This window comes from Microcaecilia unicolor, chromosome 14 (assembly GCF_901765095.1).
Source record: "Microcaecilia unicolor chromosome 14, aMicUni1.1, whole genome shotgun sequence".
NCBI lineage: Eukaryota > Metazoa > Chordata > Amphibia > Gymnophiona > Siphonopidae > Microcaecilia > Microcaecilia unicolor.
Genome location: NC_044044.1, coordinates 30,576,993 through 30,601,699, shown reverse-complemented (window position 1 = coordinate 30,601,699; position 24,707 = coordinate 30,576,993). Strand labels below are relative to the sequence as shown.

Here is a 24,707-nt window from a genome sequence, read left to right as displayed (position 1 = left end):
GGCTTTGAAAATTGCCCTCCATGGGGGAATTTAGTAACTGGTGCCCGAAGTTAGACACCAGGAAAATTATTTGCAGAATACTAGCTTAGCGCGGATCTCAAACCTAGATTTATGCCTGCTAAAACTTGGTGTAATGCTGGCTCCTAATTTAGACATGGGAATGACATTATTCTAATCTATAACATTGTGCCTAAATCCTGTGAACCCCCCTAACTCACCTTTGCCACGCCCCCTTTTGAGATGCGCGCCATAAAATTTAGGAGCGCATGTTATAGGATAGGGTGCAAAGCAGATCCGCATGTAACTCCAAATGAATGCCAATTAACACCAATTATCAATTGTTAATGGCTCATTAACTGATTAGCTTGCGCAAGGATATTGGCTCCGCACCCAAATTTCGGTGACCTATAGAAAATCCTGGGGCATATGTCACATCTTTACACACCATTTGCCAGAGCCCCAACAATGGGATTTCTTCTAGAGGTGTCATATGCTTCTGGTGCCACCCATAGTTGGGCTATCTCACTGCCCAGCCACTCCTTTATTCAGGTTAGTCTTGTCACCCAGTAATAAGTTTTAATGTTCGGGAGTGCTACCTCTTCTGTATGCTTGGGCAGACACAACCGGCTCAATATTCAACCAGCCTGCTCAGTGTGGTTTAATGAGACAGGAGCATCTCCTGCCGTGGTTAAACCCTTTTGAATATCGGACCCAATGTTCCCAGCCTGATACATGGTGTTTTATGGTCTCAGATGAAACTTGACATTTGACTGTTTAAGCAAGACAAACATTTGTTGAGGACTATCACAGGGGGACACATGTTCTTCTGTTCTTCCCTCAACCACCACCCCTCCCCCCAGGCTGCGCACGCATCATGAATAAGCAGGCATTTTCTTCTGGCATTCTCACTGTCAGTGATTTGTGTCTCAGCTATTGAGTGACGACTTCACTCTAGAAACTGGATGGGAAGAGAGGACTCAATGCAAAGATGATGCATCTTGGTAGGGATGAAAGTCAGAGCGAAGGTGTGAAATGGAGGGACTATGTGAGCAGTGTGTGGGGCATGGAGCTGGGGGTGAAGTATGGTGGTTGCTTGTTAGATTCACCTCTCTGTGTCTCTCTCAGTACTAATGAAAATCCCTCCCCCCAAATGTTTGCTGTGTCTTGGCAGATGATGGACCGGCTGTGTGTCAGGGTGCAAGAGGAGGTTCGAGCGCTGAGAAGCTGTCCTGCAGAATCTGTCCAGGAGGATGTGTTGTGTGCCAGGCAGTTCATGAAGGATGCAAAGAATTCACGAGCGGTGAGAGATCAGCCCCAATCCCCCCCTCCTGCAGAGCGGCATCTGCTCACCGTCCTGTCCATATTCCTTACTGTTGTACATTATCCATATTCCTTATTCGTTCTCCAGGAGCCACTCTCGCATTTCTTTCTTCCTCATACTTTCTCCCTCTCTTACTGCTTCTCTCTCTCTTACCCCCCCCCCTCACTCCCTCTCTCTATTCATCCTCCTCACTCACTACCTCAATATTTCTTCTTGATGTTCTCACAGCTCTTCCCCAGTCTGTATGAGCTTGGACATATTATGTCCAGTGATGGTCCTGTTCGGCACCGGCTAGAATCAGTGGCCAGCGAAGTCTCAAAAGCAGTGGACAAGGAGCTGCAGGTGAGCAAGAGAGACTGACCTTTTGATTTATTTCAAGGGGAGGGAGGTCTAATGGTTTCTACTTGTTCTGAAGAACTCTCTGTTCTCTTTGGTAGGTGACCCTGGAGTCAATGGTGAACCTTACACAAGAGCTCTGCCCTTATGCCTCACGAGCAGTCGAGGGGCACAGCAAAATGCTGAATGCCTTATCGGATCGTGTCACTGTACCACACAGCTTCATCCATGGCATCCTGCTGGAGCAGGCTGGTTTGGACATCCAGAACAAACTCAAGTGAGAACTATGGAGCACCAGTTGAGCTGAGAAGAGAACAGCTAGAACAGGATGTTGAGCTCTAGGAAGGGGGAACCAGGACACTGAATTTCAGGACAAGATGAGTCTAGGATAGAGTGAGGGATTGTTAGATATTCCAGGGTGCAAAAATGACTGGCTACCTGATACACTTACCCAAATCTCTCTTTCTTTCTTCCCCACCTTCAGTGAGGTGAAAATGTCTGTGGTCACCTACCTAACAAACTCCATAGTTGATGAGGTGCTGCAGGGGCTGTACAACTCCCATAAAAAAATGGTAATTCTCCTCATTGAAGTTTCTTCCCCTTTCCCGTTTGAATTCTTTCTGTGGGGGAGGGTAAACTGGGGAAGATGTTTGTGGGTAAGGTCTGGAGGTAGTATTGAGAATTTTGTTTTTTACTTTCAGTGAATGAAAAAGTATGGTGCCGTACTTTTAATCCCTGGCTCTGTCAGTTACTTTCTGTGTGTGACCCGGAGGAGTCACATTTTCTTCCTGTGCCTCAGTACTAAAGTCCTGTCTCTATCGCTGACTCTGCTTGTGACCCCGAGTGAGTCACACTGTCAGTTGTTTCCTATTCTCCACTGGATAATGCCGGTGTACAGAGCTGTAAAAATGAAGTGATGCCATCCAGTGGCACCAAACCTCTTAGAGCCCAGAAAAGCCTAAACGTTTTTACTGAGCCTGCTTAGGTTCTCCCACCACTGTGCTCTTGTCAGAATTCCCTCAGCCTATTCCACAGCTGATAACAGCTTCAGCTGACAAGGGGAAAGTGGGTGGACTTATCCTGCTGTCCATGGAGAACAACCATTATGAGCAAGCATTTTCACTTTCTCCGTTGACAAGCAGTATTCATCAGCCACATAGTGATGACACCCAAGCTTACGGCTGGCAAAGGGTTAATTTCCTGATAACGCTGCTGTGCCCTTTGCTACTAATGTCTGCTGTGCTAGGATGAAGTTGTATAAAAGGTGTCAATATTCACGCTTGTGCAGGGATAATGCCTTTGAATATCATCAGCGCTACTACCAAACTCAAAGTAGTCCGGGGGCGGAGTCGGCACTTGTTTATTTGTTAGGATTTATTTACCGCCTTTTTGAAGGAATTCACTCAAGGTGGTGTACAGCAAGAATAAGTCAAAACATATTTTATAGACAATTGTAATGGTTGAAGGATTTGAGTTATATGGAAAAACAAGGGAACATTGTAAATTTTATGGCGGTGATTTCTAAAAATAATATTATTGCAAAGGTTGAATGAGTTATTAGAGAGTGTTAAACTTATTAATCCATTGTTAAATGTGAAGAAATGTATTTTGTTGATTAAGGAGCCAAGACTTTTGCTTTAGAAGAGCAATGTACTCTGCATGCAGTTAAGTGTTGATATTCAGCATTTAACTGCATAAGTTAATTGGACAAATAAGACCGCTTAAGACACAGTCCTATTTTTGTCTGGTTTAACTTATGTGGTTAAGTGTTGAATCTCATATGTAGCCAGATAAGAGATAGCTGGCTGCACAAACCCTGGATATTCAATGTGGATAGTAGAACATAGAGAAGACCAGGAGTCTTCTATCAGGAGATAGGAGGCTGCTGTTCTGTCTCCAACTGCTATTTGCTATTCTGTTTTGCAAGAACTGCTGATTGCAATCTTGGATATACATTTGTTAGCTGGGGCAAGCATAGCTTTTACCCCATGTTAGTGTTTCGTTCAACCCCTGATGCAGCCATTTTGTCAAAACGTGGCCACATCGGGTCTCTTTCAGTAAAGAATTTTCTAGGCTCCTAGTCTGCTCTTTGTTCTACTCCTTGCTGTTTGTTGCAGACCTGGAAAGCCTCTTTTTTTTTGGTACTTTATTCAGTGGTGGTGCCTGGACACGGCCTGGCGGAATATTTACCCCGGATACTTAGTCTAATAATTTGCTTTCTTTTTTTGTTTAAACTTCTAAAAATGTATCGAAAAGGTAGTGTGTTAAGTAACACAAACTTATCTTTAAGAATGTTAGAGCGGAATTAGTTACAACGGTAGCAACACGTGAAACCTGCAGTTCTTGCTTGTGTAATCCCTAGAAATGACAGGCTGATAATTCTGCACCTCTTCAGGCCATGTCTCTAGTTTTAGTTCACTTTGTTTTTCAAACATGCACTAACTGCTGCTGATACCACATCCTCTGGCAACAAGTTTGTATTTGAGCTCCTATGAAATGCAAGGTGTGCATATGAGTGAAATGAGATTTTTCTTTGTTGATGACAAAACCCAGATGTTGAAGAATCATGAGAATTCCACTGAGTGTATCTTGAACCTGCTGCTGTGATCACCCTAATATTAGCTGGTCGTCTAGGTAGGAGGAAACTGTTCTTCCCACTGTGCATAATATGCACTTGCTAAAGACTTGTGGCACTGATGAAAGTCCAAAAGGTAGAACATAGTACTGGGTAGAGAGGGATATATGAGCAGCATCTTCGAGGCCTAGCAAAACTAACCAAATCATTGGCCTTTCAGTAGAGGCAGAATTGTTTCCAAAGACTTCATCTTGAATTTTCGTCGCTTCACATATCGGATCTAAAACCTGAAGCATGCTTCCTGATTTTTTGGGTATTAAGAAGTATCAGGAGTAAAATTCTTTCCGAGCTTCTGCTAGAGGCAGAGGTTCAGTGGTGTTTGCAGACAAAAGCCGTCAAATGTGCATTTGTTCCCACAGCATCTTGTGAAATGGAGACTGTTGACAAGGCAGCAGTGAGAGGAAGCTGATTTGATAAAGACTGCCCTGGTTATGGTTTCCCAGGATTCCATAGAGAAGGAGAGACGGCCCCCTATCATAATCGGGTTTTTGCATCGATAGTCAAAGACTTGGAGTGCTTTTGGCAGTGAAAGACTATGCAGTCTTTTGTTGCTCCCTTTCTCATGGTCTTTGCCATTGAGTGTAACGTTGTTGTTAAGACTGATGGTGCCCCCGCTGAGTCTAGGCAATTGGCCAAAACTCTGTTGGTTAACGATGGTGATTACACTCTGGTATGTGTGTGTCTGTTGGTTGCCTATGACTTTTCTATAATTATTATGGAGTTCTTTCCCTTTTTTTCTGAATCTAGATTGTGTACCGTTTTGACTTGTTTTGCAAAAAAGGTGGTATAGCAAATTTATAATAAATGATTAACGATAAGGCTGGTATCTTTGCAAGCTATAATACAGTTTGCGGCATGAAAGATATTGCAATCTGCTGGCGTGCATCCACTTCATGTGAGGGACCTAAACTGTGCACACGCTGATTGTGTGTGTCTGTAATATTCATTTTCTTGGAACATTAAGGACCTGTTTAAAATTGGGCTTTGGGTCTGCCATGACTGCAGCCCCTCTTGTAAGCCCTTGAAATACCACAAGGAAGTGAGATGAGGTAAAAGTTGCAGTTTTTAAGTCAAAAGATCAATACCAACAGGTGGATATCTTGTTTTGATTGTTTTGTTCTGTTTATTTATTTTCTTATTTATTTGTTAACAAAAAAATGGTGATGCTGAGGAATTGACCTCATGAGCCTTGCTAGCGGCAGGGCAGATCAAACAGACTGAGGAAACTGACAGGAACACAGTGGCGGGAGAACATACTCATGCCCATCTGAGCTCTAGGAGAACTAATTCCAATGGTCAGATGACATCACCAGTGTGTGGCTGACTTAATCCTGTTTGTCCACGGAAAATGAAGCCAAGGTTTCAAAGGTCTCTCTGGTGCAGTACTGGTCACAAAGAAAGAAATGCTTAGTTTAGCCAGAGGGTAGGAACATTTCCATAGCAAGAAGGGAGAATCCTGCAACCTCTAACCCATAGCACTTGCTTTTGCACTGCTCCTGACACTTATTACTGGGGATACTGTCTGTATGTGCATACGTCGCTAATACACATTATAGAGTGTATGAATTCATATATTCTTATAATAGATTATTTCAGCATGCACATCTCTCTGTTTGTGATTTTAAATGTATGTATGCCATCTGTTAATGTCTGCTCTTGCCAGTCCTGTCACATGGTGCAGCTGAGAAAGCTGGCAAAGCAGGAGGAGGAGATGATGTCCCTACCACTGGAACCAGCCCTAAGGGACAAGCGGAAGGAGAATGAAGATACAACAGATGATGAACTGTCCACCAGCATTGGCATTGTAAGCACACACTCGATGCCCTTCCCTTCCCCCCCCCCCCCCCATATGTGCTGTCTTCTGAGCCTGAGGGGTGTTTGCTGTGCAGCATAAAGTTGCAGCAGAGAGATCTAGAAGGATTCTGTGGTAGCTTGTGTTCGAGAATGAGATGTCATCCATCAGATTAGTCCAGAAACATGCTTTACACATGGAAAATATTTTATAAAATCACCCAGTAGGGCTGAGAGTGTGAGGTTGCACCTGGAGGCTTTCATCACCCCTCCTGCATGACTGCAGAGCTCTAGTGATACTGCCCTGCCGGTGGTGTCATTTCCTTTCCAGGTCAGAGGAGGAGTAGACGATGGAGACAAAAACAGCACAGAGGATCCTCAGCAATGGGGAATAAGGGATTTAAGCCTGGAATAGACACAGGGGATCTTCAGAGGTGGAGGAGTGAGGGGTAAAGCCTAGAATGGGCACAGAGGATTCTCAGTACTGAGAAGTGAAGCTAGAAATTAACCTGGTCTGAAGTGTGGCACTGCAATAGTTGTGATTTTGGACAGAGATCAGGAAAGATGGGGGAGGGTCTTAACTGACTTATTTATTTGGATTCTGCTCATGCCTCTTCAGTTGTAGCTCAATGCAAATTACCTAGAGGCATATTTTCATAGCGCTTAGGCTTAAAAGTTACTTCAGTAACCTATGGAACTTTGTAAGTGTAAGTGCTTTGAAAATGAGCCCCTTCTTGTGTACCTAGAGGGCTCACAATCTACATTTGTACCCAAAGCAATGGAGGGTTAAGTGACTTAACAAAGGTCACAAGGAGTAGTATTGGGATTTGAACTGGACTCCCCTTGTTCTCAGCCCCACTGCTCTAACCAAAGCTACTCCCTTCACACCTCAGCCCCAAGTTCTGGTGATAAGTGTCTTGGTTCTCAGGATCTTTCCCTTGCATTAAATAGCTTTTCTGCTCATGACAGCTCCCTCAGCCTCTTTGATCTGAGTTCCACTAGCCCCAGGTTGCTATTTTTCACCTCCTCCTCCTCTCTCTGCCTTCTTGCTAGGACACAATTGCTATCAAACGACAGCTACATTGTAGGAAGATCCGGCCAGTTTCTGCAGTTATCAGTGAGTAGGTCCCTGCACTAGTCCTCTCCTCCCTGTCTCTATATCTGTTCCTCCCACTCCCTCCCTCTTCCTTTTCTCCTCTTTCCTGCCCTCCCCTTTCTATCACTACTGCTATCAACGCATTCTCTCTCACCCTCCATTGATCCATACACTCTCTCTCCTTTCCTCCCTTGACCTCACAATCTTCTTCATTTCTTCCACTTCTGCTTATGCAACTCCATCTCATCGCTGCCCAGGTGTCAGCGAGCAAGACCTGGATCTTCGTGCCCTGGAGGTAGAGTCTCCAGGCTGGTTCTCTTCATCTACCAGCAGCCAGTACTCTCACTCTCGTAGCACCTCTTTTGAGATTCTCGTGGACCTGCCCACCGATGGTACAAAACTGGAACACCAGACCCGGGAGCGACCTCGCCCACGTCGTACCACCCGCCGGAGATCCACTAAACACAGCGTGAGCCTCTCTTGTCACTCTCTTTTTTGTAGATGTCTCTCAGTCTGTTTGTCTCAGTCATTTCTCTTCTCTTCTGCTTTCTCTTTCACATTTCCTCTGTGTGTTTATCTTTCTGTCTCTTTTTTTCCCTCTGTGTGCCTGTCTTAGTTACTATTCCTATGTCTGTCTCTTACTCCTCCTCTTTTCCTTTGTGTGGCTGTCTTACCATGCCTACCTCTGCTTCTCTCTCTGTGCCTTTCTCTCTGAGCCACCCAGTAATGCTGCTCAGGTGACACAAATAGCACAAAGTGCATTATTCCCACCTTCAACGATGAGATGCAAAGCTCTAGATAGTTCACACAGAGGAGCATTTGGTGTTTGTAGCAGGGCATCACACAGAGCTTGGGAAGGAAATACAGGATCCTAGGACAGAAGGTTCGCTCATTCCTTTCCTCTCTCCACAGCTGCGAGTGCCCACGGTAGACTCTCCGCGGCAGGAGAATGGGACGTTCACTCGTCTGGATGAAGGTCTGGATGAATTCTTTGGGAAGAAGGTCATCTCAGAGAGTCCCAGGTAAGGTCCCCCTAATCTCCACCAGGATTGTGGAAGGAGGCCCTCCTGTGGTCTTGTGACATATTCTGCCAGGTGAATACATCCTAGCATTGAGTATTTTGTATAACAACTGCCTTGCTTTCTCTATCCCTAGCCTTGTACAGCCCTTTTCAGGAGCTGTAGTGAAATCCAGCCCCGTGGATCCTCCTCAGCAAAAGAAGAGACACCGGCTCTTTCACTTCCGCAAGCATCGAACCCACAAAACTGAGCGGGACTCTGACTCAGAGAGCAGGGAATCCCGCCCTGAGGAGACCCCAGTGAGCCATACCATAGGACCAGAAGGGGAGTTCCCTCACCAAGAACCCACTCTAGGGACACAGGAGAAGACAACCAGGCAGGATGTTCCACTCACACCACCTGTGGTGCTTCCTGGCATGGGAGGAGTGAAAGGGCTGCCCAGCCGTACCAAGCACGTAAGAACAAGGAACATTCACTCTTCTAAAATGCCGATGATATGGGGGGGAGGGGGGGGAGGAAAGGTTGGTATTGAAAGAAAAACTGGAGAAATTTTGCAATGTATATGAAGTTCTTTTGTTATAGGTATGATAAGCCTTGTACTGAATGTCTCTGTAGCAGTAAAGAGATTTGACTATAAAATACCAATGGCATAAAAGTACGCGCCATGACATGTTGTGCACAGGGCAGAGTTTGGGCAGAGTTAGCATGTAGGTGCATAGATTATTAAATACCAAAAGCAGTAAAAACTACGCTCGACCACCTAAATTTCCGGAAAGCACTAAAGACAGACCTGTTCAGAAGAGCGCACCCCACCGACCCAACATAAAGATACCTGGACACTTGCGACACAATGTAACCAAAGACTGTAATGGACATTACCTGACTCTTCCTCCCCCTCGCCCTCTCTATTTCCCCCAATTGTACCTACCATACATGTACCTCATTCTACCACAATATCACTTTCTACTCATTCATACTTTGTATTTGTTCAGACCAGAATCGGCTAACGCCGTTAACGGTAATGTGTAAGCCACATTGAACCTGCAAAAAGGTGGGAAAATGTGGGATACAAATGTAACAAATAAATTAATAATAAAAATGTATAAGTGTTAGAGCATGACCAAAACCAGGATCTTCGCTTTGCACCAAAACCAAATCTGTGACCAAATTTGGCTGAAGCCAAAAATGAAACACCCCACTCCCAAGTCCCCCCCACCATGGTAGCCCCCTCCTGAGCTTACTTCCCCCCCCCCCCCCCAAGTGGCATCCCCGCTCCTGGACCTACCTTTTCATTGATGGGTAGTGGGCGCAGGAGCATCCCCACTCACTCCTGCTCCTGTGCACACCTGGCTCAGAAAATGGCTTTCAGGGAGAGAGTTTTGGTTTCAGCCAAAAATTCAGTAGCCTTTTTGGCCAAACCCTGAACCCAAATTTTAGGCCGGTTTTGGTGACTCTGCTTCACCTCATCCCCAAATGCTAATTTTTCTCTCTTTTTAAGACACATGAGGAAATATCCAGTGAGGAAAACCAGGAAAAGAGTGGAGGTCTAGTGCAACCAGCACGAATTCAAGGCATTGCCCTTCCTGGAATGGGCGGGGCTAGGGGCTGGAGCCTCGATAGCAAGAAAGAAGTAAGTAGGCAGGAGCAAACATGATATTTGCTCACTTTATTCCAATGCCTCAGCAGCATTGGTTTTCGTTCTGTATTTACTGGGTAAAGGGTAACTTTTTTTTTTCTCCAGAGTGTGGATGTGGAAGAGACAGCAGGCAAGAGAGCACGGGAATGGAGACGGTCTTCAGAAGATATGGGTAAACATGCCAGTGAACCATCTTCCTTCTTTATCACATGTGATCTCAGAGTCTGGGATTTGGGTATATCATTGGTCCTAAATTCTTTGTTCCTTAAGTTTAGCAGCCATATTTAGTCATGTCTATCTGTTAAGTAGGACCACGTAACTTTCCTTTTCATCATAACCAGACCAGTCCAGAATGTATGGTGGTGTCCGTCAGCCAGCAGATGGAGACAGAGCCTAAAGAGCTGTGAGCTGTCCTCTATAGGAGGTTGTGGGCATTCAAGGCTATTCAGTATTCTCTGTATCCAGCAGATGGTAACAGATGTTCAGTGCAGTCTGGACTGCTGAGATTGCTCCTGGGCCCAGTTGAGAACTGGTCACCCAGTTGAGGTGAGCAGGTCGGCGAAGCATGTTGTGCACTTTAGGGGATACCTGGAGGAGTCCAAGTTCTTCCCCTTCTTTCCTCTCTTCTCCTTTTTCCAGCCCTCTTTCTTCTTTGGATTGATGGGGCTATGTGAGTCCCTTTTCTTTTTCTTAAAAAAATATATAGATAGAGATATATGTAGATACATAAAATTTATTTTGAAAGAGCCCTTACACTTCAACCCAGCAATCCTTTTGTCTCTCATTGTGTGGGTGTGGCTAGAATTGTTGTAGCAACTTATTGGAAAGCCATGGTGGTACTGCTTGTAATGCACTTGTAGGCAAAGTTGTGTTTCCTTAGTGAAATGGAGCATTTATTGGCTGAGCGATGAGTTGCTTGGCAAAATAGTGCAAGGTTTGGAGACCTGTTAAGAATAAGAATTGGCAAAGTTAATCTGTAACATGTGAGAGCTGTTGCTTTTCTATATTCCTTAATTCAATTTTGTAGTGGGGTTTAGGCAATTTTAATTGTCTTATTTAGGGGATTGGGGGTAGGGAGTTATTAAATTGAGTAGGGGTGGTTTAGTTGTATGGGGGGGGGGGGTTGGGGGTGATTCTGTAGAGGATTAGTTAAATTCTTTAAGACATCTTTAAAGTGGAAATCATTTTTTTGCTGCTGACTTTTATCCACTGTTTAATTTCAGTTAGAGCTGACAATGCTGATCCTGTTAATTTTCCACTATGTATTTGGTTTATGCTTTGTTGTTGATTGCGTTCAACCCTCTGCATTAATTCTCTGTTCAGCTTGCCATTGTTATTGTTTGAGTGTTATAATAAATTATTTCTATAAATAAAATACATATATATGTATATACATTTTTATGGTAATCAATAGAAATAAAACATGGAAAGGAAAATAAGATGATACCATTTTTATTGGACATAACTTAATACATTTCTTGATTAGCTTTCGAAGGTTGCCCTTCTTCCTCAGATCGGAAATAAGCAAATGTTGGTAGATGGCAGTATATATAAGTGAAACATCAAAGCATTTCAGCGACAGTCTAACAGGATGGGGGTGGATAGGTGAGAGATAGGGAGATATGCATGGAGACATGAGAAGAGGCTCAGGCTACAGGAGGCAAATGATCAAAAGCAAATGCCGGCTAGAGGCTGTTAGCGCCGGCGTTTGCTACCGCCCCATGATCAGAGCCCTCGAGCGCGTGAAACAACACGCTCGAGGGCTCTTTGCGCAAGTAGCATGCAAATGCATGCTAAACAGGGCTTAGCGCATTCATCGCCAATGATCAGCAGTCAGCGCGCCAAAATTTGGGTCACTGGCTGCTGCAAACCCTACGCCAGCTCCGAGCTGGTGTTAGGGTTTGCAGATCATTGGGGAGGAATGGTGAGCCCTGTCCAGCATGCAATTGCATGCTGGCAGGCCCCCGTTCCCCCCCCCCCCCCAAAGCAAACCTGCCAACACGGGGCTGGAGGTCCGGCACAATTCGCCCGCACTTCTACCCCATAATCAGAGATAATTGCACTGCTTAAATTTGCATGCATTATCTTTGATCATAGGTCTAATAGCGCCCCGCGCTGTTCCAGCGCTATTTTAGAGCGCTGTTTGGAACAGCGCGGGGCTTTTGATCATCTGCCTGAAGGGGCAGTTCCACCAAAAGGAAGCTCCAGTTGTTGTATTTTCTTTCTTCCTTTCCTCTTCTCCTCCTTCCCCCCTCCCTCCAGAAGAATGAGGGGTTTGGGTTACTAAGCAGGTGGTACCGGTGGTAGTGGGAGGAAGCTCCTGTTCTTACAAGTCCTCCTCCTCTTCCTTTTCTGCAGCGAGAGTGGCACTTCTCTTGGCAATTCAGGGGTAAATGCAGGCATGGCAGCGCCTTTATAGCCGAGGAGGTCTGGAGGCAGCTTTTTCTTTGGTCTAGAGAGGCAAGTGCATAGCAGCAGGAGTACTGTGGGTAAACACTGCTCCAACAGTGTGGTGCAGCATGTCTTCCTGCTCTTGAGGGCAGTTAGCAGCATAGTCGGGAAAGTCTAATCTTCACAGCAGGCTGCTTCAGGAACTTTGAAGCCATGCACCAACATTTTTTTTCCGTCAGCGGTCATGGAAGCTCTGACTGAGGCTGTTAAGAGATGTTCCCAATGCTGGTATAGATGTGGCAGTTCCAAACAGTATGATTCTTATCACAGGTATGTGCTGGGGCCCTCTTCATTGTGTGCTACAGTGGAAAAGAAGGTAGCAAAGGCAGATTCTGCTAGGCAAAAGATTGCTGTGGATGGAGGGAAAAGAACCTCTTCAGTGCCTCAGAAAATGCTGGGAGAGGCAGCCATTTTGTCTCAGAACACTGGAGAAGCATTGATATCTACTCTTCCTTCATCCCAGATCTTGGAAGAGGCCTTTTTTTTATTACAGGCTCAGCCAGTCCAGACATTCATTCGGGGTTCAAAAGAGAGCCATTCACTACAACACTTGGATAGTAGGGCAAGGCACATATCCCTCTGTGGTACCTGTGCTATTTGGTCAGACTATTCCAACAGTTAAGTCTTTTAGATATCTCGGGGTCATTATTGATCCGCATTGACCTTTGAGGAACAAGTATCCGATGTAGTGAAAAAATCTTTCTTTCATCTGAGACGGCTTCGGTCAGTCAGAAATTCAATAAGTAAGGACTCTCTCAAAACGCTGACATCGGCATATATTACTTCACGTTTAGACTACTGTAACATTGTATATGCTGGGATTACTCAAGCAAACTTAAAGCGATTACAAAGAATTCAAAATACAGCAGCACGTATGATCTGTAGGGCCCGGAGGGATGATCGAGCAACACCTTTATTGCATCATCTGCACTGGCTCCTGGTCGAAGCAAGAATAAAGTTTAAGGCTCTTGTCCTGACACACAAAGCCTTTCACACATTAAACCCTAGCTACTTGTCGAATTTAACAATCCCCTACACCGCTATGCGAACTCTCAGATCCCTAACAGATAACAGGTTAGTCATTCCCCCTCTTACTAAGGCTAGGTGGGAATCTACACGGAGATCGGCTTTTTTCTACCTGTCACCCTCCCTTTGGAATAGCCTTCCAAAGGAGATCAGATTAGAGAAATCTTATCTCCATTACCGAAAACTTCTGAAAACCTTTCTCTTTATAAGCTACGTAGAACAGAACTTAGCATAATGAGATAAGGTCAAAAAGACAAAGAAAAATGGGATAGCTTAACTGGATATTAGATTTTTAACTTGTATTGATTTATTATGTAGTTTATCTTGATTGCTGTGCTTTCCTGTCATGAATGGAATTCCTATGTCTGTTTATTTGTATATACCAATTTTTTTATATATATGTAAACCGTTCTGTTTTGCAGATGCAATAAGATACGGTATATAAATTAACATAAATAAAATAAAAAATAAATAAACAGGATTATGGGGATTGTTCTTTCAAATTTATTATTCTTCCTTAGTGATCTTACCAGACCAGTCCAAAACCTGTGGGTTATACCTGCCAACCACGACTTGTGAGCTGTTCTCTATAAGGGCACTGTGCAGCCTTAGGTCTTTAGTATTTCTCTGTCTCCAGCAGATGGAGACAGACTGTGCAGCATTTGTTCTGGTCGGTAGTCGTCTACTGACTGGTTGGAGGACTGGATCCCAGTTGAGCAGGGGGTGCCTAATTTAGGCTTCAGCTTAAAAAAAAAAAAAGAAAGAAAGAAATAGCAACAATCCTGAAGCTGAAAGAAGATAACTCAGAGGAGTCTGAGCGTTTGGGGAGGGAGAATACTGAATAGCCTTGGATGCACAAAACCTTTTATAGAGGACAGCTCACAGCTCTTTAGGTTCTGTCTCTATCTGCTGGCTGAGGACACAATCCATACAGTCTGGACTGGTCTGGTTATGATGAAAAAGAAAGTTAAGTTATCTGTTTAAATTAGGACAGTTATTTATGTGGACCTACTTAAACAGATAGACATAACTGAAAAAAATTGAACAAGGAGAATATGAAGGAGGAAAGCTGTGATATTCTTCTGTAAGCACAGACCTTTGAAAACAAGAGTAGGGCTTCTTCCTCTGTGAGACTTTGGCAGTTCAGAGTTGTAAGTAGCCTGGCAGTGGGGGGGGGGGGGGGGGGGGGGGGGAGGTGAACACTCCAGCTGTAAATCAGCTCTGCCGAGGGAACTCGGGTAAGCAGTTTGTCCTATCCTGCCAACAATTCTGTGCTGATTAGGCTGAAATTCTGGGCTTGATTTTACTTGTCTTCTGCATTCCCTATCTCTCCCCATATTCACTTATCCACCTGTAGCTGTGTTTATGACATCCGTCCCTCTCTGTGTCAGTCTGTCTGTCCATCCATCATCCTCTCACCTTTCTTATGGTACTATAGTCATTTCAGTACATGTGACTCTAGACACACATATATGTCTCTCAAGTTATCCATGGATTGTCTCCACCAGTGTTGACAAATGAAAGCAATACAACCACATTAAATATGGACAGTTCTTTTTTCTATTGGCAGGACAAGGGACCTGGAAGCCCCAGCCCCCTCCTCAGTCCTTGAAGCCAAGCTTTTCCATCAGCAGAAGGCCTGACATCAGCTGGCAAATAGGTTATCACTCATCCCTCCTCTCCTTATTTCTTCTGTTTTCAGCTACTTTGTTCCTTTCTCTGTTTCTCTTCTGCTCTTATCCTGATACCTCTCTCTCGTGTTACTTCTCATCATTCCTACTCTTTTCCTTTGTGTCCTGTTTTTCTGCTTCTTGTTTCTCACTCTTTTTTCTCCTTTTTTTTCTGTCTTCTTACTCTATGTCTCTCCTCTCCCTGATGTCCTTTTTTCATTTCTTATTTTGTTTTTTTATCCCTATTTTTGGTCTTGTCAGCAGAGGAAGGCTGCAGTTGTCGAGATGCACAGAAGGAACATTCTTTCAGATGGAATAAAGGAGGTCAAATGAACCAAGGCGAAAATGTGAATCAAGGCACAGCTCTGGACAGTGGCCTCAGAAGTATAAAGGTACAGGGGCTTGTGGGTAAGGCATCATGGGAAATTGGAATTATCATCTTGTAATGGTAAAATAAATGCCTGACCTCAGGGGAACTTCACCCCCAATCAGCAAGACGCTGCTTACACTTCTGGCTATGATAATCTGTTGTATAATAATTCTCATCAATCCTATATGAAGAAATTCTCAGAAGATTGTGCGCAAGTGACAAAAAAGTAACATTTCTGGCACAAACATGAAGCTGCCTTTGGCTCTAGATGTTTTTGTTTATTTACAAACTTGATATACTGCCTTTACAAAGTAAGGTCAAAGCGGTTTACATAAAACCAGCGATGTTGCCTGCAGCTACCAAGCAACGCATTAAACTATTGATTTTCTACTTAGCAATCTAGAGGAAAGGAGAAAGAGAAATGTTCTATCAATGGTGTATGAATTTCTGAGCTCTGAATACACACATATTAACTTTCTTCTGTTATGTTCAGAGCCAGGAGGCAGGTCCTATCCTACAGGCCTTGCCTGCAAAACCTGTGCCTGCCCCCCGGGGGCAGAAGCCTTCCTTTGGGGCTACTCTGGATGACCATCAAGAGGAAGGGAAAAGCTGCACAGATGTAGACTGTGATGAAGAGATCAAACCAACTGTGCCAACAGCCAAACCAGGATGGAAGGGTATAGAAGGTGCCTCTGCAGGACCTATAGAGGAAGAAGGTAAGGAGAAACTAAGAGACAGCCATGGGGAGGAAATCAGAAGGAGGGAGAGACAGAGAAAGGGGAAGAAAAAGAAAACAGAGGAGAGAGAGAGAGAGAAAAAACAGAGTCGAGTGGAAAAGGGTCAACTGGGGAGAAGATGAGTAACATTTTTCTCATCCCTTCAGATTATGACACCACTAGACGGATAGCACCACTGAAGCCCAAGCGTTCCAGGCGGGCACAGTCCTGTAACAAGCTGGGGTCCGACCGTGGCCTCCAGGCAAAATTAGAAGGTATGTTGTGTGTATGTTCCCCAGAATTTCATCATAACATGTAACTGTGTCTTTTCACTAAAATTCCCTGTCAGCCACTAGAGAATTTTAGATGTTGCTCAGTGTGCGATTATTAATACACAACAGCTACTTGTACACTTTGTAGATGACTTTGCAAGCAGTGGGAACAGCAGGAACGATACCTTTGGTCAGCCGTGGATGGACTGTACACTTGTTCATTTATCTCTCTTCCATATTTTCTCAGATGATGCGAAAGACGGTCGGGCACAGCTGCAGGGGACCTCAGAGAGGAAAGTTTCTCAACGCAGTGCTCATCTTCCTGTCAGCCTGCGCTTCATGTCTGTGGACAGAACCCCAGGTGAGTGTGTGGAGCATGAGAGGAGGAAACTTGAGACACCGATGGGGGTTTTGGATTTTTGTAGTAGAGAGTAGAAACCTGATTGATCTTCCTGTTTCTCATTATCTGTGGAGCGCTGACTGTACCTTCATGTGGCTGCTATACAGATTGCAATGATGAATTCTGTTCACTGAGACAATATATAGCTGCACTTTATCTGGTTAAAGACAACCGGGTAAAGCTTTCTGAGTATCTTTACTCTGTTATTCAGTGAGATACCTGGTTACTCCGGTGCTGCACAGTACAACATCTTAAGGATAACCAATATTTTTATCTGGTTATCTTAGGCTTGCTATATCTGTGGAGAAGATAACCAGATAAAGTTGACTAGATAGTAGCTTATTATTGCTGCTATTTGGTTAACTTTGAGCCATGCCTATTACCTCTACCTGACCAAATGTACCCATTTTGCAATGGTGAGAGGGTGGGGGGAAGAGGATTAAAAATCAATGATTTGTCTGAGTAATTGCTGAAGTTACATGGAGACAAGACTTTTAGTTAGTCAGCCCATGGTACACATACCCCAGGAGTAGATGTGACACGAATTATAGTTACACGATGCAAGGATCCACATTAGGATTCACCGACCAGGAAAGGGATCTAGGTGTCATCGTTGATGATACGCTGAAACCCTCTGCACAGTGTGTGGCGGTGGCTAAGAAAGCAAATAGAATGTTAGGTATTATTAGGAAAGGAATGGAAAACAAAAATGAGGACGTAATAATGCCTTTCTAACGTTCCATGGTGCAACCACATCTCGAATACTGTGTGAAATTCTGGTCACCGCATCTCAGAAAAGAGATAATGGAATTAGAAAAGGTACAGAGAAGGGCAATGAAAATGATAAAGGGGATGGGACGACTTCCCTATGAGCAAAGGATAAAGCAGCTAGGGCTCTTCATCTTGAAGAAAAGATGTGAATCACTTGTTTATTGTTTCCAAAAATATTGGACTAGGGGCACGCAATGAAGCCACAAAGTAGTAATTTTAAAACAAATCGGAGAAAATATTTCTTCACTCATCATGTAATTAAACTCTGGAATTCTTTGGCAGAGAATGTAGTACAAGCAGTTAGCTTAGTGGGGTTAAAAAAAGGTTTGGATAGCTTCCTAAAAGAAAAGTGTATAAGCCATTATTAAGATGTACTTGCGGAAAATCCACTGCTTATTTCTAGAATAAGCAGCATAAAATGTATTGTACTGTTTTGGGATCTTGCCAGGTACTTGTAACCTGGATTGGCCACTGTTGGAAACAGGATTCTGGGCTTGATGGACTTTCGGTCTGTCCCAGTATGGCAACACTCATTTTCTTATGGGGAAGTGTTCCCTCTAGGTACGCATGTGCACAACCACGCCTCTTGCAGTCAGCTGCACATCCACCCACGTAGAACCTGGCAGCAGGAATGTGAGGACTGGCAGAAGTTCCACCCATGACTGCCAACCACTCTGTCCTGTTTGGGCCATGTTCAAAATTCATTGGCTAGCGTCTCCTGTCTGCTGATCTCGCAGATGTTTGTTAAGTGTTTCAGGAGTCAGGGTATTTGCTATGTAAAAAGTTAAGAAAGAATGCTACCCACGCTCAGGGGGCAGTTTTGGAAAAATCACTCACTGAGCCTGAATTCTATAGAAGCATCTGGGCACTATCACGCCATGTAAAAGGCTGAGGTAAATGTATCACTTTAGCATGTAAAATATAGTGTTCTAGACGTGACACGCATAAGTGTGGGACCTGCCCACACTCCGCCCACATGTGCTTCCTTGTAGTTGTGTGCTAAGCTTGTACAATACCACTTACGCATGTGAATGTTACAGTCACGTGTGTTAAGTGCTACTATTGTCTAATCTTAGTGCACAAATGACACATTTAAGCACTAAAATTGTAGAATTAGTAGTCAGGTGCCACCAGTAAATGTCGTTACCTGAGTGCATTGGCTGCTGTATGTTTCCGTTAATATGTGCAAAACCAGCAGTGGGACCTTGAATAATTCTAACTGTCTTTGTGTCTTTCCCTCTATCCTTTATCCTTCTCTCTCTTTTTCTCTCCTCTGTCATATTTTGTCCATCTCTATTTTTCATTCTCTCTCCAGACACTTGGGATCCCCATTCTCCTGACCCTCAAAGCTCTGCATGAATGGCAGTGCCCTGGGTATCAGGCCACAGTGTGGGGGATGGAACTGATTTGCACTGGATTGGCTGTGCTGTCAGATAGGAAAAGGGGTGCAACCGCCAGTCCCCAGAGGCTGCGACAAGCATGATAGGAATGCGCCAATCGTGCCTCTACAGGAGAAGAATCATCGTGGACTTCTCGTGTGTGTGTGTGTGCGTGTGTGTGTTTGTGTCTATGTGTGTGCACGTGTGTATGTTGGTGTGTATGTGTTCTCTCTCCGGGCAGCTAAGAACTTGTAATATTAATTCTTCATACACCGGAGCCTGAGACTCAGCTGTAGCTCCTTCAGCCAGTGTTAACTTCCAAACAACCTTCATCCACATTATCTTTCCTCTGCCCAGCCCTGTCACAGAACTGGCTACGCTTCACTCTTTTGATGTCCAAACTCCTGATCCGTTACTTTATAAAACCAAAGATCTCAGCGGTGAAAAAGGAGAGAATCCAACAGAAAAGACCTGCCATGGGAATAAAAGGGAGGTACAATAGGAAGTTGAGCCTGTAGAAACTACCCCTTCATAAAATAGGCTCTATATCCCTGTGCCCGTCCCCTGAGCTCTCCAGTCCTAAAGGTGTCAAATTCTGTATTCCCTTTGCTCTTCCTCTCAGCCCTCCAGAGCTAAAGGTAGCAAGCTTTGTCATTTATCCCAGTTTCCCTGCATCCCTTAGTACCTTAAAAACAAATCGGACAATGGAAGAAAACAGGACTTTTGGTTGTGAGCAGGGTTTTGATATTAACCAGACCCTGAATCCTTCTCTTTGCTGTTATAGTTCCTAGTAGGGATGCACAGTTTTGTGTTAGTGAATACCAAAATAAATGCACACTTAACAAATAGCACATGCTAACATGAAGCAGCACACACAAACGCACTTTAGTGCAAGTTAAAACAGAATGGTGCACACTAAAATGTAAAGAAGTGAAAAAAAATGGAACAAAGCAAAATAAGACATGATTTTCACCCTTCACACCCCTACTATCTGAGGTCACCTGAGCAATTATATAACTATCTCCCTCCAGAGGTAAATTGCCAACTCAAAATTCCTGCCTCTCCACATTCCCAACTGGTTTCAGACAGCACACTCACGGGTAATTTAGGTTAATATGTCCTCTGTGTCCATTCTAGTCTCTCTATCAGCAGAGGAAAGGACAGATGATGTGTCGGGGCTATAGGATGTGATTCTCTCTGATTCCACCGATGCCCTGGGATTTTAAATGCTCCATTAGCAAGCTCAGCACACCAATCCCATTGCCTTTTGTATATATATTTATATACATATGTATATCAGATTTATTCCCTGTACAGTATTTCTTTACAAGGAAAACAAAGCAAAAAAAAATCTGCCTCACTGTGTCCTTTTTTAATTTCAGTGACTGGCTGTATGGAAAGGATCCACACATACCCAATGCACTGTTGCCAGAATTCATATGCTCAGTCTTTGAGCAGGATGTTCACACCTCAGTGCACTAGTGCCAGGATTCATTCTCCCAGCCTCTCAATTCATTAGTGCCAGGTTGAACCATTAGATCATTGAAGGGTAAAAGGGGCATTCGGGAAGGACAAAGTCTTAGTGGCGAGATTAAACAAATTATTTGCTTTGGTCTTTACTGACGAGGCTGTAAGGGAGAGATAGCCATGCTAGAAATGGTATTTAATGATGATGATCTGGAGGAACTAAAACAAATCTCAGTGAACCAGAATGATGTGATAGTGCAGATTAACAAATTGGAGAGTATAAAATCACCTGGACCTGATGGTATACACCCCAAAGTACTAAAAAATGGAAACTATTATAAAGAACAAAATTACTGGATGTATAGATAATCATAGCTTGGTGGAATAGAGCCAACATGGATTTAGCCAAGTGAAGTCTTCCCTCATCAATATCTGATACATTTTTTGAAAGTATGAATAAAAATGGATAAAGGTGAGCTATTTGATATATTGTATCTGGATTTCCAGAAGGTGTTTGCAAAACTCATGAGAGGCTCCTAAGGAAATTAAAATGTCACGGGATAGGATGCAATATCCTGTTGTGGATTGGGAACTGGTTAAAAGACAAAAAAAAAAAGAAAGTAGGACTAAATGGTCAATTTTCTGAACGGAGAAAGATGAACGGCAAAGTGCCCATGGCTGTGTACTGGGACCAGTGCTTTTTAACATATTTATAAATGAAATGGAAAAGAGTTCAGATGACATACAATTATTCAAAGTTGATCATTCACAAAGTATACTTTTAAGAAATTGCAGGAGGCTTTCATGAGACTGAGACACTGAGGATCCAAATGGCAGATGAAATTTAATGTGAACAAGTACAAAGTGATGCACGTTGGCAAGAGTAACCCAAATTAAATCTGTAGGATGCAAAGTTCCACATTGGGAGTCTCCATCCAGGAAAAGGATCTAGATATCTTGGTGGACAATACGTTGAAATCATCTGCTCAGTATGTGGCAGTGGCCAGAAATGCAAATGGAATATTAGGAAAGGAATGGAGAATAAGACAAAGAATATCCTAATGCCTCTGAGTTGCTTTGTGGTGCAATTCTGGTTCCCACATCTCAAAGAAGATATAGAGAAATTAGAGAAAAGCAACCAAAATGACAAAGGGGATGGAATACTCATATGAGGAAAGGCTTGGAAAAGAAACAGCTGAGGGGAGATATAATAGAGGTCTATAAAATAATGAGTGGAGTGGACAGGTAAATGCACATTTTTGCTAACGCTCTCAGAAAGTACAAAGTCTAGGGGTCATACCATGAGGTTATTTAAGCAGCACATTTAATGGTACATTCAAAATGGAGGAATAGCCTAGTGGTTAGAGCAGTGAGCTGAAGACTAGGAGAACCCTCATTCAAATTCCACTACAATTTCTTGTGGTCTTGGGCAAGGTACAAATGTAGATTGTGAGCCCTCCATGGACAGAAAAAAAAAATGCCTACTATACCCAATAGCTTTTGGACTTGCAGGTAATATATTAAAACAAATTAAATATAATACTCATTAACATAAATTGTACAAAACATCTATTCACCCAATACATAATTAGGCTCTGGAACATGTTGCCTGAGGGTGTGGTAAAAGCAGCATAGCTGGATTTAAAAGAGGTTGGGATAAGTTCCTGGAGGAAATGTCCATAATCTACAATTAAAGATAGACCTGGGGAAAGCCACTGCTTATTCCATGGGATTGGTAGCACGGAATGTTGCTAATTTGGGGGATCCTGCTAGGAATTTGTGGCCTGGATTGGCCACTGTTGGCAACAGGATGCTGGGTTGACCTGACCCACTGTGGCAATTCTTTGGTTCTTACGATTCATGTTCCTGGGTTCTAGTGTACTAGTGATAGGATTCAGTGTTGTGGAAGGGCATTTTCAATATGTTGTTTTGGTAAAAATGTCTAAAATTCTCATCCTGAACATAGCAATTTTTGAACCGGAAAAACATCTAATTTTTTTATTGTTTTGAACCGGAAAAACATCTAATTTTTTTTATTGTTTCAAAAATCTCTCATTTCCAGATGTTTTTGTGTTCAGTATATATTTCTTTAGGTACCATTAAAAAAATTAACACCCTAGAGAAAAGCACACAAAAAGAAGCCATAGGGATGGATGTGTGGCATCATTCCTAGTAAACTGACCACATAGACATCCCAGCAGAGCAAAGGAGCAGCCTAGTGGTCAGCACAGTGGACTTCACATAAAGGAACCCAGGTCCAAATTCCACCTTAACACCTTTGTTTTGTATTGGGAGCCCTTCAAGAACACCTAAAAACCTGTTGTACCTAACTGCACACCACTGCAAAAGCCCTCAGGTCTGCAGGTGTCTCCTGTCTATAGGTACTGTTGGTATTTTGTAGGTTTTGGAAGGCTCACAATTTCCACCACAAGTGTACTAAGTTAGAGTGGAGTATAAACCTGGGTCCCTTTCTCTATAGTCCACTGCACTGACCGCTAGTCCACTCCTGGGACCAGCTTGCTGCTTTAATAGGAATGGTTATAATATCTGAAGCTGTCACAGAGCCTGCTATGTACTGTCACTCTCTGAAGTTTTAGAACAAGGACCGTGCCGGGCAGACTTCTACAGTCTATGCCCTGAAAATGGCAACGACAAATCAAGATCAGGTATACCTATGAAGTATCACATCATACCTTATGTAATGAGTTTGTCTTGTTGGGCAGACTGGATGGACCGTACAGCTCTTTATCTGCCATCATCTACTATGTTACTATTTCACATCTTTGGGGGGTAGGAGGGGGTCAGTGACCACTAGGGGATTAAGGGGGATCATGCCTTTCCTCCAGTGGTCAGCTGAGCAGTTATGGCACCTTTTTGTGGCTCAGTTATGGTTGAAACAGGTCCAGATAAAAACATCCCAAGTTTTGCTCTAAGCATTAACACTTTACTATGTTTCTATACATTCCAGCTTATCTGTAGGCAGAGGTTGTATGGTGTGGTAGCCTGTCTTCCTAATGGGCTAGCTCAGTACTCACGGCATTCTTGATCTGATTTCACACCTTAGCTCAGCTTTGTCTGCACATTTGATCTCTCACTCTAGTTCAATGAGTCATCTATCAGTACTGATGTGGTCTTACACTCTAGCTCAATGCTCTCTGCTACTCTGATCTCATATGCTAGCTAAGCACTCTCTCTCTGCTAAATGTTTCTAGCAATTGATTCTTCCCTGCTTCTGCCATTCTGGGAGAAAGCCACGAAACAGTCATTTCTGCTGCTCCTAGCAATGCATTCCTCACCTGGAACTCTTGGCTCTCTGCACGATTATCTCTGTATCTCTCTTGGTGCCTTTTCTTTGGCTGGCTGGCTCTCTTTGCCTGTCTCATGCTATGTCTTTACTTGTTTTTATGCCTTGTTTCTGCTTTATCCAGGCTGGGAAATCTTGCTTTCTGCTGGTTTGTCTGTTTTCTCTCTGAAATACTCTTTATTGCCTGTCGCTTTCTTGATTTCATCTGTCACACTCTGCTCAGATGGGTTGGAGCCATGCTCTGCTTGCTTTCCATACATGTTCTCTTTACCATTGTTGTGTCTTTACTCCATCAGGCATGATGTCTTGATCTGCTTCTTTCTTTTCCTCATTCATTCTTTCTTTGATTCGTCTTTCCTCTTTCACCTGTGCTATCTTGTCCTACCTCTACCTGATTCTCATTCTCTTTTCTCCCTCTCATTCTTTCAGATCCAGTGGAAATAAGGGCTGGCCTTTTTTAAACTAACTTAGGTACTCATTTTCAAATCACATAGACTTACAAAGTTAGGGGATCTTTTACTAAGCCACGGTAGAAATCAGCTGGTGATAAACACCAACACGCCCATTATATTCTTACAGGCGTCTCAGCATTTACCACCAGCTGATTTCTACCGTGAGCTAAAAATGCTACCGCAGCTTATTAAAAGACCCCCATAGTAACCTTTATAACTTTATAAGTCTATGAGCCTTGAAAATGGGCCTCTTGATGTATCTTTGACAAGCTTTTGAGAGTTATCCTTTCTTGATCCGATCAGGAAACTTTCTTATACTGACAATTTGTATATGGGTTGCCTAAAGGGGCATTGGCAATAAACTGTAACCTGCATGATAAAGCCCTTTCATGTAAGCTAAAAAATGCAGGAAGATCTTACCAGACAGAGGAAAGTGGTCCTGACAGATATTTATGTGGCCTTTGCAAGATAGTGTGAGCCCTTGCATTCAAATTAAAGAATGTCATAGGCAAATGAAGGCCATAGCAGCTCTTGCTAAAGAGCATGGTGTACGCACTCTCCTTGCTTTTTGGAGGGCTTCTAAATACTTTTTGGC

General features: G+C 43.5%; 1 protein-coding gene across 3 annotated transcripts in view; it reads left to right on the top strand.

Annotated features, from left to right (window-relative positions):
* Positions 1-21,262, top strand: part of CARMIL3 (capping protein regulator and myosin 1 linker 3) — a 71,707-nt gene extending 50,445 nt beyond the window's left edge. Inside the window, exons 25-41 of one of the 3 annotated variants that reach the window (XM_030187756.1) lie at positions 1,172-1,300; positions 1,550-1,663; positions 1,759-1,934; positions 2,142-2,229; positions 5,956-6,096; positions 7,137-7,200; positions 7,437-7,648; positions 8,092-8,201; positions 8,335-8,653; positions 9,697-9,828; positions 9,940-10,006; positions 14,882-14,971; positions 15,246-15,373; positions 15,845-16,067; positions 16,235-16,342; positions 16,587-16,700; positions 18,826-21,262. In XM_030187756.1, coding sequence (XP_030043616.1) covers positions 1,172-1,300; positions 1,550-1,663; positions 1,759-1,934; positions 2,142-2,229; positions 5,956-6,096; positions 7,137-7,200; positions 7,437-7,648; positions 8,092-8,201; positions 8,335-8,653; positions 9,697-9,828; positions 9,940-10,006; positions 14,882-14,971; positions 15,246-15,373; positions 15,845-16,067; positions 16,235-16,342; positions 16,587-16,700; positions 18,826-18,869 — 2,259 coding nt within the window. In that variant the 3' untranslated portion in view covers positions 18,870-21,262. Of the gene's footprint in view, positions 1-1,171; positions 1,301-1,549; positions 1,664-1,758; positions 1,935-2,141; positions 2,230-5,955; positions 6,097-7,136; positions 7,201-7,436; positions 7,649-8,091; positions 8,202-8,334; positions 8,654-9,696; positions 9,829-9,939; positions 10,007-14,881; positions 14,972-15,242; positions 15,374-15,844; positions 16,068-16,234; positions 16,343-16,586; positions 16,701-18,825 lie in introns of all 3 variants that reach the window. The other 2 variants (XM_030187755.1, XM_030187757.1) reach the window with 2 other exon arrangements.
* Positions 21,263-24,707: the final 3,445 nt, after the last annotated feature.